This window comes from Primulina tabacum, chromosome 8, assembly GCF_025594145.1.
Source record: "Primulina tabacum isolate GXHZ01 chromosome 8, ASM2559414v2, whole genome shotgun sequence".
Taxonomy (NCBI): Eukaryota; Viridiplantae; Streptophyta; class Magnoliopsida; order Lamiales; family Gesneriaceae; genus Primulina; species Primulina tabacum.
The window spans coordinates 11,204,946-11,218,433 of record NC_134557.1 but is presented as its reverse complement, the minus strand read 5'-3'; the positions used below and the strand labels follow the sequence as shown (position 1 = coordinate 11,218,433).

The following is a 13,488-nucleotide window of genomic DNA, read 5'->3' as shown; positions in this document are numbered from 1 at the left end:
CATTTCCAGTATTGCTTTGAGTTGTATATTGATATTGTACTTCTCGAATATGTCATTCCAGAGTTGGTATTGAAGACTTCGAAGAACGATCAGAGCTAGACTGGTATTTGATTTCATGGATCAGATTGATCTACGAAAAAAAAGGTATAAATCAATGTTGAACCGGGAAGATACGACTCGAGTTAGATTTGACTAGAGTTTCCCAAAACCACATACTTTATTTATTGTATTGATGTTTGCAATTCATAAGATTGATATGCTTAGTCTATTGATTTATAGCAAAGTATGTATTGAGTCTTGGGCAGATGTGCCTAGTCATTGGCAGAGGTGCCAAGTCACTGGACTTTTGGCGGTATCGATGTGCTTAGGAGTAGATCGACTCCTATTGTAGAGATTCGATATAGAATGCCAAAGTCTGGGAATAAGAACGTACGACCATCTAGCTGGGAGAGTAGGTGGGAGACTATTGCATTCTTATTCGACCAGGATCCCTAGATTAGAGAAGAGTCGAGTCAGAGATTAAGAGTCCAGAGTTTGATTTACAGTTTTATATTGATTCATATCTTTCAGATTATGATGCATGTTATTGATAACTATTCCATGCTTTTATATCTGTTTATATGATTGCATATATACGTTGTTTATACTGGGAATACATTTCTCACCGGAATTATCCGGCTGTTGTTGTGTTTGTATGTGTGCATGACAACAGGTGGGACAGGATCAGGATCGAGAAGAGGATGAGAGATTGAGATTAGCGTGGAGATTCGGACCCAGAAGTAGATTTGCTTATCACTTGATATGTAGTTGTTAAACCCTAGTTTGTTATTATTTGGATTTTGTACAAGACTTGTACTTTTGATCTTAATGTTGATCTTGTAAATGAAATAAGATTTATTTCATATGTTGCACACTCATGTATTTTAAAAAAAAATTTATGACCCAGTTTACTTAATTGTTACATTTGATCCTAATAATGATTAAGAAGATGAATTAGTGTCCGGGTCCCCACAAACGTATTCCAGACGAATGTCCTTCTTCTGCACATGATCTCTAATAAAGTGATTTCTGATATCAATGTGCTTCGTTCTGGAATGAAATACTGGATTTTGCGTGATTTATATAGTACTGGTATTGTCACAAAAGGTAGGTGATTCAGAGGCTTGAACTCCATAGTCTTTGAGTTGTTGTTGCATCCACAGTATTTGAGAGCAGCAACTTCCAGCAGCAAGGTATTCTGCTTCTGCAGTAGACGTAGCTATGGAAGTCTGCTTTTTACTAAACCAGGAGATCAGCCTATCACCAAGAAATTGACAAAAACCACTTGTGCTCTTTCTGTCCAATTTGCAACCTGCATAATCAGCATATGAATATCCAATAAGATTGAAAGATGAATCATTAGGATACCATAAGCCGACATTTTGAGTTCTCTTTAGGTGCTTCAGTATACGTTTAGCAGCAATATAATGTGACTGCTTAGGGTTAGAATGAAATTTTGCACAAATGCAAACAACAAACAAAATATCAGGTCTACTGGTAGTAAGATATAATAGTGAACCAATAAGACCACGATACTGAGTTATCTCTACTGAAATTCCACTTTCATCCTTATCAAGTTTAGTAGATGAGCTCGTTGGAGTAGAGCATGCTTCCATGCTAAACTTTTTCAGTAGCTCCTTAGTATACTTAGCTTGATTTATGAAAATTCCAGTGTCAAGTTGTTTGATCTGGAGGTTGTTCGACGTAGACCTCTTCTTGCAGTAGACCATTTAAGAAGGCACTTTTCACATCCATCTGAAAAACTTTGAAATTCTTAAAAGCAGCAAAGGCTAAAAATATTTTGATAGCTTCAAGCCTTGATACTGGTGCATAGGTTTCATCATAGTCTATTCTTCTTCTTGTCTGAAACCTTGAGCCACCAGTCTTGCTTTATTTCTAACCACAGTGCCTTCTTCATTTAGTTTGTTTCTAAATACCCACCGGGTTCCAATAACAGCTTGATGAGATGGTCTAGGTACAAGAAACCAAACTTCATTCCTTTTAAATTGATTCAGTTCTTCTTGCATAACTTCCATCCAACTAGGATCCAGAAGAGCTTCTTCAATCTTCTTTGGTTCATCCTGAGAAATAAAGGCAGCATGCATATATTCATTAATCATTTGCCTTCTGGTTCTCAAAGGAGCTGCTGGATTTCCAATAACCAAAGATGGAGGATGAGATTTTCTCCAAATAAAAGGGTTTAGAGGGATTTCTTCCTGATTGGATGGATTCAGATCCTGCTCATCTAAACCAGTAGCAGGTCCTGGAATGTCAGCTGCTGGTTCTGGTATATTTGGTGCCTGTGTAGCTGGTTCCACTATAGGAATGTCTGGTTCTGAATTTTGAGCATCTTTAACACTAGGTTCTGAATCATCTTCACTATCCAGTTCCAGATGAATCATGTTTAACCTGTTACTTAAATTTGACACGTTAGAAATTTCAGGAGCACTGCTGTCTTCATCAAAGACAACATGAATAGATTCTTCAACATTAAGAGTTCTATTATTGAAAATTCTTAATGCTTTGCTCACTGCTGAATAACCAAGGAAGAGTCCAGCATCTGATTTTGAATCAAATGTTGACAAATAATTTTTACCATTATTGAGAACAAAACATCTGCAACCAAATACATGAAAATAAGATAAGTTAGGCTTACTCCCTTTTCATATCTCATATGGAGTCTGATTATGTCTTTTGTTGATCATTGTTTTATTCTGTGTGTAGCATGCTGTGTTGACTGCTTCTGCCCAGAAGCACTGAGAGATGTCTGCATCTGCTAGCATTGCTCTAGCAGCTTCTTTAAGAGTTCCGTTTCTCCTCTCAGCTACTCCGTTTTGTTGAGGTGTTCTGGCAGCTGAATATTCATGATGAATACCATGTTCATCTAAATATAACTCAAGAATCTTGTTAGTAAACTCAGTACCCCGATCACTTCTGATTTTAATGATAGAAACTGATTTTACATTTTGAATCCTTTTCAGAAGCTTGATCAGGAGCATCTTTAACTGTGCATGTGTGCTTCTGAAAAGCTACAGAGTAACCGTTATCCCACAGTTGACTAATGCTGATCAAATTATAACAAAGATTTTCAACCAAGAGTACATCATTTATAGAGATATTACCATAGATAATCTTACTCTTACCCACGGTTTTACCTTTTGAGTTGTCCCCAAAAGTTATCTTTGGTCCAGTACAACTCATTACTTCTGAAAGTAGATTTTTCTATCCAGTCATGTGTCTTGAGCATCCACTGTCCAGATACCATGTGAAGCTGCTTATCTTGGTTTTCTTCTCTTGTTCCTGCACACACAAATTTTAGTAAATGGTACCCAATCTACTTGGGTCCAAGCCTTTCCCTTGGGAACCCACATTTGTACAATTTTTGGTGATTTTGTACTTCGAGAATCCACATAAGTGTGTGCAACAGAAGGTCTGTTATTTCTAACAGAATGCATTCTAGTATGTTGTTTTTTCCTTCTGTCTTTGTTGTCAGGTCTGTACCTCTTCTGAACAGGTCTAGAATTATAGTACTTGTAGTTTTTAACCTTCATAAAGGGTTTTCCTCCTGAGTTTCAACTCGAACAGTTGGTATTTCCGGTTCATATACCACACTAGATTTAACAAAACGAATGTATTTCCCTTTGTTTGTATCCAATTCTGGCTTAGTACTGGTTTCAGAAGTGCTTTCAATATTGTAGAATCCGAGACCACTCCTGTCTCCAGATTGCTAATGCAATTCTTGCATCTTCTCTAAAGAAACAGAAGACTTATTCCATGCATATACCAGAACAGATAGCTTCTGGTTTTAAGACCTCATTGTCTGGTAGTCTGCATTCACTCTTTCATTCTCAGTTCTTAACTTACTCATATCAACTTTTAAATCATTGCAGCAGTTCTCTTGCAAGCAAGTGAACTTACTGACTTGATCATTTAAGTCTTGATTTTCAATCTTAACTTCCTCGAATGATTGAGAAAGTCTTGAGTATTCATCCACCATGTCATGCAGTGCTTTAATCAAATCAGTACGTGTAAATTCGTCAGAGTCAAAGTCAAGTACCTCTCCAGATGTCGATTTTGGTTCAGTATCTGCCATGAGACATTTGATCTCTTCTGCATCACTTTCGCTGGAATGAATTTCTGAGTCAGAAGACTCGGAACTAGAATCCGCCCATTTTGATTTGCTTTCTTCAGCAATCATCGCTTTGCGGTCTCTTCTGGATTTCTTGTCATTCCTCTTGTATTTATTTTTCTTCTGATCATCCTTCTTTGGCTTTGGACAATCAGCAATAAAGTGACCAATCTTTCCACAGTTAAAACACGCCGTGTCACTGGGTGGTGAATCCTTCTTGAAGTTACGGTTAGGGCTTTGATAAGCTCGGTGATTCTTCTTCATGAATCTGGAGAATTTCTTCACAAATAAAGACATAGCATCATTGCTGATATGTTCAGCAGTCTTTTTAGATGTGCTCTCAATGGTGGTAGCAGGTAATGCTTGTGGAACAAATACAGCAGCAGCAGTAGCAGTAGTGGTAGCAGTAAGGGCCTTGGTAGGTAGATTTGATGAGGGTTCTTCTCCGCTTCTCACTTCCATTTCAAACTCATAGGCTTTTAAGTCTGCGAACAAGTCATGCAGTTCTAACTTGTTCAAATCTTTAGATACTATCATAGCCATAATTTTTACATCCATTCTCTGGATAGAGCTCTCATTATTTTGAGTGTTATTTCTCTGTTGCCATATTCTTTCCCCAGAGCTGCTAGCTCATTGACTAAACTGCTGAAATGTTCATCAAACTTACTCAGAGTTTCTCCTGCTTTCATTTTGAGATTTTCAAATTTCTTCATTGCTACAGAAAATTTGTTCTCCTTCGTCTGCGCATTTCCTTCACAGATTTGGATAAGTTTATCCCAAATCTCTTTTGCAGTAGAACATATCTTAATCTTGCTGAAGGTATTTTTGTCGAGGGTTTTGTAAAGAATGTCCTTCGCAACATTATCAAAATTGGCTTTCTTTTTATCTTCGCCATTCCATTCACTCCTTGGTTTTTCAACCATTTGTGGCACACCATCAGTAACAGCAACAGCTGTATTAGGCTTTAAGATTTTCAGGGGACCATCTGTGATGACATACCACATGTCATCATCTTGAGCTGCAAGATGGGCTTGCATCCTAATCTTCTAGTCGTCGAAGTCTTCCTTTGAAAACATGGGTACTTTGCTGAAGTGTGCCATATTTGTTGTAAATTTTCAGAACAAGAAAAATTTGCTCTGATACCACTTGTTGGGGATCGATATAGAGTTTAGAGGGGGGTGAATAAACTCTTTGCTTTACTGATAGTTTTTGCTAAAGGGTGCTAGAATCCTGTTAGAGATTGTAGCTAATCTTGTTCGAATATAAGTCCAGCAGATCACAATAATAAGTACGGAAACGGTCCGATGGAGTAAGCTGAAAACTAGTAAAACAGTAGGCAGTAGACAATGGTTGTTTATGGATGTTCGAAGATTAAATCTTCTACGTCTCCCCTTTATCTGTTTCCAGAAGGTATCACTAAAAGACTTTGGATTTTATAGTACACACTTTTACACACCCACTTCAGCAGGGCTTATCCTTTGCCTACTGAAACTCTTAGTATCTCAACACAATATAGTTCAATACAACAGAGTTCTGGAAAAGATTCTTGAAGAGGTGAAGAAACAGCAGTACAAAGTGATCTCAGAAGATCAGATGTATATTATGAAGCGTGTACTGCTTTTCTGTAAGTTGGCTAGAAGATAACGATTGGTTCGTGGTTGCTCAAAATAACGTTGGGTAGATAATATGTTCCTTGAAAAATAATCAACGTATTTCTCTATATGGTTTTGATCCATATATATAGAAAACTTGAATCCAACGTCTATAATAAAAAACGGCTCCTTTGACTTCTGATAGAAATAGCTTTATTTCCTAAAAAGGATCGTGCATAAAGCTTTCAGAATAATAAGTCTTTGTTTTATATCAAAAATGGTAAGACGTATTAAATGACTTCGTACAACATTAATGGTGCAATTAATACTAGTACTAGGTAAAGTAACGGTAACATTTAAGATTGAAACGATCAAGTAAAAATCGTTAAGTACTGATCTAGTATAAGCCAAGTTCTGCTTATAAATCTAAGTTCTGCTTCTGTTTTTCTAAGCTGTTGAGTATTATCAAAGGTACTGCTTCTGTTAAAGCGATACGATAACTTCTGCTTTTATATTGTCTTCTGGTTAATGCTATCCCTACTGGTTTTGATTCTCATCACCACAATTAAATTAAGTATATCACTTATAATTAGCAAACATAGCTGCTACATCACAATCAATTGTGAGGGCTGGTGCAGTGTCATGTGGGAATAAAATCTCTATAGTAGTAGCCATTGCTTCATTCACACTTATGGTCATGTCAGGTTCTGTGATTTCTCCGCACCAACTAGGCTAGCATGTGCAGCTTGTTCACCACCACATTCAGCGATAAAAGTTTTTGTGGCTCAACTACAACTAAAATAAAGTATTGTATCATAATCAAATAACAATTTTTTCAAATATATAATTTACACACATTACTATTTTTTTTCTTCAACCGTGTGTAGAAAATAATCCATTTTCCAAATCGTTGTCTTTCGGTGGAAGATGGCTCATCTACTATTCAATGAATTAATCAAGTTAAATAAAAATATGTAAACATTTAAATTAAATTTGAAAATCAACCATACGTGATGGGTGGTATTGTTAGGTGGATCAAACACAACATCTCATTCATTAGTCAATCATTCATTAACATCTTCAATGACCACCTCTTGCTCACGACTCACTCCTTCATTCAAGTCTCGAGCAACAAAGTTTATTCTTTGACTATGTTATCTATGATTTAAAAAATTAAATATTGTTAATAAAATAAAAAAAACATAATACAATTTAGATTTAAAATAAAATATACCAAGATGTGCTAGAGGAGATGTGAATGTTCAACAGTCGCTTCTTTGCCCAAGAGTCACTCATTGATTGAAAAAAGTTGTCACTGCTCATCTGCAATTCAAACAAACATATTATTATGATCAAATAAGTAGTTAACTCTAACATTTTAAAATTCACAAAGCTTATATTTGTGGGTTTTCTTTTTCTTAGATCATGCAAAGACAGTGATTGGTTCATTCAAACATGTTTTGGATAAACTTGAAATGTTTGAAAATTTCACTATACGTTCAAGCTTGCCATCCAAACTTGAAATCATTTTTTCCAACTAAACAATTTTTTTGTCCACGTGCTCTTGTAAGCTTTAACTTGTCAGCTAGTATTTGATTTACCAAGGACATCATCACGTTCGACTTGACGGGATTGTATTTCTGGTGCTTTCTTGGCCGAATGAATTTTAGAGGTGGGACAAAGTTTACTTTTTTTGGACCTCTTCAGAAAGAGTGGGATTCTAGAACAATATATTGATTTTCCCTCCAACAACAATGAATTAATATAAGACAATTGAGAATCTGTAAAAGAATATTCAATGAAAATATTTCTAATATAAAGAGTGATAGCTTCTTGATCTGTAGATAACAAAATACTTCTAACAATCTGTAATTTAACATATTTTAAATTAAAAATACACAAATAGAAAATAAATTAATAAAAATAAATTATATGCTAAATACACTAATATTTTTACCACACTTTGATGCATCTAAAATGTCAATATATCTAAGAGATCTTTTTTTGGTCATTTGTTTGAAATCAATTGGCACATGCGTGGAAGATATATATTGTCTCCTTCTCGTTTCGCAAAATGTTTTCCAATACCATATCTAAGATATCTTTTTTTGGACATTTGATTCGTATGCAAGAATTTAAATTCAAAAATTATAAAAACACATATAATCAACCACAATCGAAACATATGGAAAATGCACAAATATTTAATTGGATAGATGAACTCAACCATATCCTAAGTTCTAATGTTCAAAGACTTAATGTTTTCTATATTTTCATTTAATACAACTTCTTTTTTTCTTCAAATCACATTTTAAATCACAAACAACTCCTTTGAAAGCTATTTTATCCCAATGGTACTTATTAAAAACATCAAAATCATCAATCAAGCTAAATATTTTTTTATCAATTTGAAGATTCTTAACTGGCGTTATAGGCCACAATATACCATAGAAGAAGTACAAACAAGTTATCTTCACTCTCTCTAAACTCAACAACTCATCCACACTTATCAAATCTTTCAGCTTCATTTCAACTTCGTTCACATATATTTTATTATTGCCTTGAAAATGTCTACCATAAAAGTCTGAAACCTCTAGTACTTCTTCAGGAAAATCATCAGAACAATCCAACCTTGTTATAAATGCATACTCCATTCTAGAAAACTTAATTGTTCTATCATTAACAATAAATCACATCTCATCATCATCATCTGTTACATACACGTCTCATCACCATAAACCATAAATCTGACTAAATAAATTATAGTATGCATCATACTTAATATTGCCAAATTGTGTTTTTCATCCATGAAGTCCATGTCCTGCTCAATCAAACAATCTAATATAATTGCACTTACTTTTTTATATTTGGAATGTACATTAAACTGCAACAAAAATATTTCTCCTCTAATAGTTGAGATTGAAGATTAACCTAAACAAAAAAAATTTAATCAAGTCACTAGTAATATCAATTAATTAAATATTCAGTTATGTTAAAATTCATGAAATTTATATAGCAATATAAAAAAAATATTTTTTATAACAAAGTTGAACGTACCCAAATTTTTTGTGCAACCATCTTTGATATTCTTTCTTTTATCAAAAATAAGTTTCAAATATAAGAAATCTTGGTCGAAAAATAAAAAAATAATGTGCTTCAAAATTGGTGGAGGACATAAAATATCTGATATTAAAAAATTGAGTTGAAGGGTTTGGAAATTATCTCATGCAAGATTCTAATTCATCCATAAACAAACAAAATAAAAAATTGAATAATCATCTATTACCTATATATTACTAGTTTCGAATATCCAAAGGCGAGACTTGAGAGCGGAGGTCATTGAAAAGTCAAATATTTGAAGGTGGAAGGCGCGATTAATCAAAATTATCTAGTAAACTATTGCAATAGAAAATCAAAATAAATTAGTTAATAAACCCAGAAAATCTATTTATCATCAAAAAATGGGTTGTACTATTTCTAAAAATCAATTTAAATGGTTTTCATATTTCTGATATCAGGATTTTGCTCATCAATTTTTGCAGAATAATTAATTAATTAATCACCAAAAATCTGAATTTAGCCAATACTGCAATCTCCCAAAACCTATAAAATGTTTCGAAGTTCAATCTTCTATCTATCACCACCCATGGATGCATTTAACTCCGAGCATTTTCTGAAGTATTATGATGGTGAAATAAAAATAAGGATAGCTACTCATCACAGTGAAATTATCAAGATTTTTACACCCAATCTTCCATATTATGGTAATAGAATGATGGAAGTTTTTCTGATTGATTGTAACCACGTTTGAAGAATATAAAGATTTATAAATTGATAAAAGTATAGAGAAAAAAAGAGGAGAGACAGTGGGTTAATTAGTAGGAAAAACCCAATAAAAGAACCGTTAAATTACATATATTAGTTAAATTATTATTTAAAATAATAATTTTAAAAAAGAGAAAATATGGTATTTCGTAGTTACGAGATTTTCCGCTTCCCCCAAATCCGTCTCTTAAAACCCTAAATCTGCGTGACCAAGTGTAGAAAATTCCCAGCAAAGCACAGTCCCTACCAGCGCAAACCACACATCCCTGCATCCATCGCCGTCCTGTTGCCGGAAGCGTTGCAAAAACCAGAAATTCTGTATCGAAACAACGCAGCTGAGAAGGAGAAAATAGGCGCTTCATTTTCGGATTTCCATAGAACTATCACCCTATAAAACTAATAAAGGGGTACACATTTCAATTAACGTTTATTTCTCGTCATTTTCCTAGTTGTAATAGTTTTTGTTCGTAAAATTAGTTTCTTTCCTTCAATCCCAAATGGATATATGATGTTGTAGGTTCGTAATAGGATTGTGATATGAGCAGGGAAAGGTTCGAAAGCACATCAGCAGCAAGTCTTTACAGATCGGACCTGTTTAATCACTTTGATTATTTCATTTTTTTCAGAAGCAGCTGAACGAATGTTTAAAAACACATTCCAGTCTGGTTTCTTGTCAATTCTCTACAGCCTGGGGTATGTTGTGTTTTTTTAATTTTTTTTAGCTTGTATTGCTTTTTTATCGCTATGTTCTAATTTCTGGTTATTGTCACCCTTCAGGAGCAAGCCTTTACAGATTTGGGATAAAGAAGGTAGAGTTTTTTAAACATTTTGTTCTTTTTTTTTTCCAGTTGTATGTATGCAGTCGAGAATTATGCCTTTTGCAAATTTCATACTTAAAGGGGTTCTTTTATGGTGACAGCAGTTTATTCTTCATCTATGGAATTCATATCTGTATTGATGTCTTCTCCTATGTTCTTTGTACTATATTTAAATCAAATCACTTAAGGTGACGAACAATAAAATATCCTGCTTTGAAAGGACATTATTTTCATTTATATACAGTTCCTATATTTACATGAAAAATGTCTTTTTGTGAAAGCCGTGCTACAGAGCCGGCCACATCATGCTTTGAAACATTTTCACCATGTACACTCAAATAGGTTTTCATGGTAGTGAAGTAATCATTTTGTAATTATTTTTATGTTTAGCTATAGTTTAATGGGAAAAAATATATTTCAGTCACTAATGGCCAAATCAAGAGATTGCAAGATGATGACATACAATCTAATGTCCTCGAAATAGTTGGATCAAATGTCCAAACCGCATATATTACTTGTCCTGCTGATCCAACTGCAACACTTGGTATCAAGCTACCGTTCTTAGTCATGATTGTGAAAAACATGAAGAAGTACTTCACATTTGAGATTCAGGTTCTGGATGATAAAAACGTTCGTCGAAGATTTCGGGCATCAAATTTCCAAGTCTGTGAGTTATTTTTATACATTTTAGGATTTAGGATTAATCACTCAGCATATCGCTTGTCCTTTTATCTCTGCTTTACTCATTTATTGTTCTCTCTGCTTTACTCATTTATTGTTGACTTTCATTTGTGTGGTTGATGTAATTATGTAGCTCAACTCAATCATAAGGTGATGTTCTTTTTGTTAGAAAATAACATTGATAGTGTATTTTTTAAATTTTTTTTCCTTGTTTATGTTTAATGGCATTGTATTTGTGCTAAGACCCTAGATATTTGAGCAGCAATAAAGCATGGGTATCTTGTATTTGTTCCATCAAATCTTAGATGGTATAAATTACATCTTGTAAAACTCTGGGAATGAAGGTCTACTCTTGTTGTCATGGGGTTCGATGAATTCACTCAAAACTTCCGAAATCTGTGGCAAATAGTTAGTGTGTGCATTTTAAGTAATATATCCTTGACGTTCTATCTTGTGCGTGTATTGTTTCTGATTGATGTGTTTTTTTCATGAACTTCATACTTGTGGTATTATTTGAAATCCCAAAATGAACGATGAATGTGATTTGTATGTTTCCCATGCTAAATGACAACTTGAAAGAAAACAACAGTGACTTAGAGTTCTATGCGTACTTTCCGCTTACACACACTTTAGGATGGTAACAAAGGATGTTAGACATATTTGCTAGACCATTGATACCATGCTTCTATCTGTATTGATGAGTTGGTTTGCGGCTTCATTATCTTTGTTGAAGTGTAATTTGCAATGTGTTTATTAAGATATTAATGAATACTACACTTGGACACCAATGCAGCGCATAATTCGGATACAGAATAAACTTATTTTCAAAGAACATGTTTTATGACATGTATGCTGTTGTATACTCTAATATTACACATATGCCACATGCTTTGACTTAGCATTTCCATATGGTTTTCAGTGTTTTCAATGCCACATGCTTTGACTTAGCATTTCCATATGTTTTCAATATAATTGCTTTTTGTCCATATGTTTTCAATGTTTGTGTATCGACAAAAGCAAAAACTATTACAAATGCATTTACTTGCCCCAAAAACATGTTATCCAATAAAATTATATGTCAAGCATCTTGAACTTAGAAGACTTTAGAGCCCATTACAATTCTTTATGTTATTTGAGTAACTCATTAGTTGAGGAAAGATAGATAGAGGAAATCTGTTTCCATGTTTGTTCTCTATCAGATTTTGATAAGAATGGAGAAAACTTGCAGAGATTATCAACCATCATATTTTGTTTATATAAGCTTTGATATCGTGATTTTTGTTACAGGCAGTAATATTTTTCATAAACTTTTTTGATAAGTTAACTAAATTGTTCACGTAGAGATTTCCAAGAGGCTGGTGAATGAATTATGTTTTGGTGATTTTAAAGTTAATGTACTCGCGTGTTTCCATATACTCGATGTTTCTCTCTCAGGTACTGCCATTTGTGGAGAAATATTTTTGTGTTCTTAGATTGTGAAGTATTCACGTCCACTGCAGGCTGTCACTAGAGTTAAGCCTTTTATTTGCACCATGCCATTGAAATTGGATGAGGGATGGAATCAAATCCAGCTTAACCTTTCAGATCTGACTCGACGAGCTTATGGAACCAACTATGTGGAGACACTGAGAGTTCAGGTTCACGCGAATTGCCGCCTGAGAAGAATATATTTCTCTGATCGCCTATATTCAGAGGAGGAACTCCCACCAGAGTTTAAACTGTACCTTCCCATGCAGGTAAGTTTTGTCATATGCTCTGCAATCATCGTGCATCTAATCAATGTCGGATTCTGAAACTTGTTCTTTTTTTGCATTGCCTTTTGCAGAAAGCCTGAAAGATGTATGAAGTTTAAAGATCTTGGTTAGTAACTAATGTTTGGTGGGATACTTCCTTCGTGGTGAAGTTAAGTTAAGTTCAAGATTTTGGCCAGTTTAGTTTTTCATGCTCCTTGCAAGAAATTCCAAGACTTGTTTACTATGGTTCTTGTACAATGGTTTGATGTTATAAAATCCTGTTAGAAATTGCAGTTATGCGACAATAATGCAATATGAGCTTGATTGATGTGATATGATTACGATTTGTAGTCGATTCTGTGTCATTTCTATTGAGATGATGCGGTGGGAGGAGAATTAGTAATTAATTAATAATATGCCATAGTGCTGGGAATATCAGCATTAAGATTCTTTGTAAAGATGTTTAGTTATGTTTCGGTGCTTAAGTTTACAGAAACTTTGGTTTTACAGCCCCCAAGTATCACTACCAAATCTGAAATATTTTTATACAAGATAGTGTATACTACCATTTTACTCAGACTACAAACAAGAATTTATGCAAATAAGACAAATATTTAGGTGACAAAGTCGAAGTTTCTAGTTTTATAAGAAAGAACGATGGCTACTTTTAT

The 13,488-nt window shown here is 34.1% G+C and overlaps 1 protein-coding gene across 2 annotated transcripts; it reads left to right on the top strand.

Moving 5' to 3' along the window:
* The first annotated feature begins 9,731 nt into the window (after positions 1-9,731).
* Positions 9,732-13,170, top strand: LOC142553739 (uncharacterized). 2 transcript variants are annotated; one of them, XM_075664198.1, is made up of 6 exons: positions 9,732-9,992; positions 10,212-10,278; positions 10,363-10,394; positions 10,825-11,066; positions 12,584-12,820; positions 12,910-13,170. In XM_075664198.1, exons 2-6 carry the CDS (start codon positions 10,226-10,228, stop codon positions 12,916-12,918), a joined length of 573 nt encoding a protein of 190 aa, XP_075520313.1. In that variant the 5' UTR covers positions 9,732-9,992; positions 10,212-10,225; the 3' UTR covers positions 12,919-13,170. The 2 variants fall into 2 exon arrangements, with proteins under 2 accessions (XP_075520313.1, XP_075520314.1); XM_075664199.1 differs by lacking the exon at positions 9,732-9,992 and having other exon boundaries at positions 10,189-10,278.
* Positions 13,171-13,488: the final 318 nt, after the last annotated feature.

Excerpts from the sequence above, each read along its gene's own strand:
- LOC142553739 (XM_075664198.1), top strand. The coding sequence starts at position 10,226 with ATGTTTAAAAACACATTCCAGTCTGGTTTCTTGTCAATTCTCTACAGC. Across the intron at positions 10,279-10,362 it reads TCAATTCTCTACAGCCTGGG|GAGCAAGCCTTTACAGATTT; the intron begins GTATGTTGTGTT and ends GTCACCCTTCAG. Across the intron at positions 11,067-12,583 it reads TTCGGGCATCAAATTTCCAA|GCTGTCACTAGAGTTAAGCC; the intron begins GTCTGTGAGTTA and ends CGTCCACTGCAG.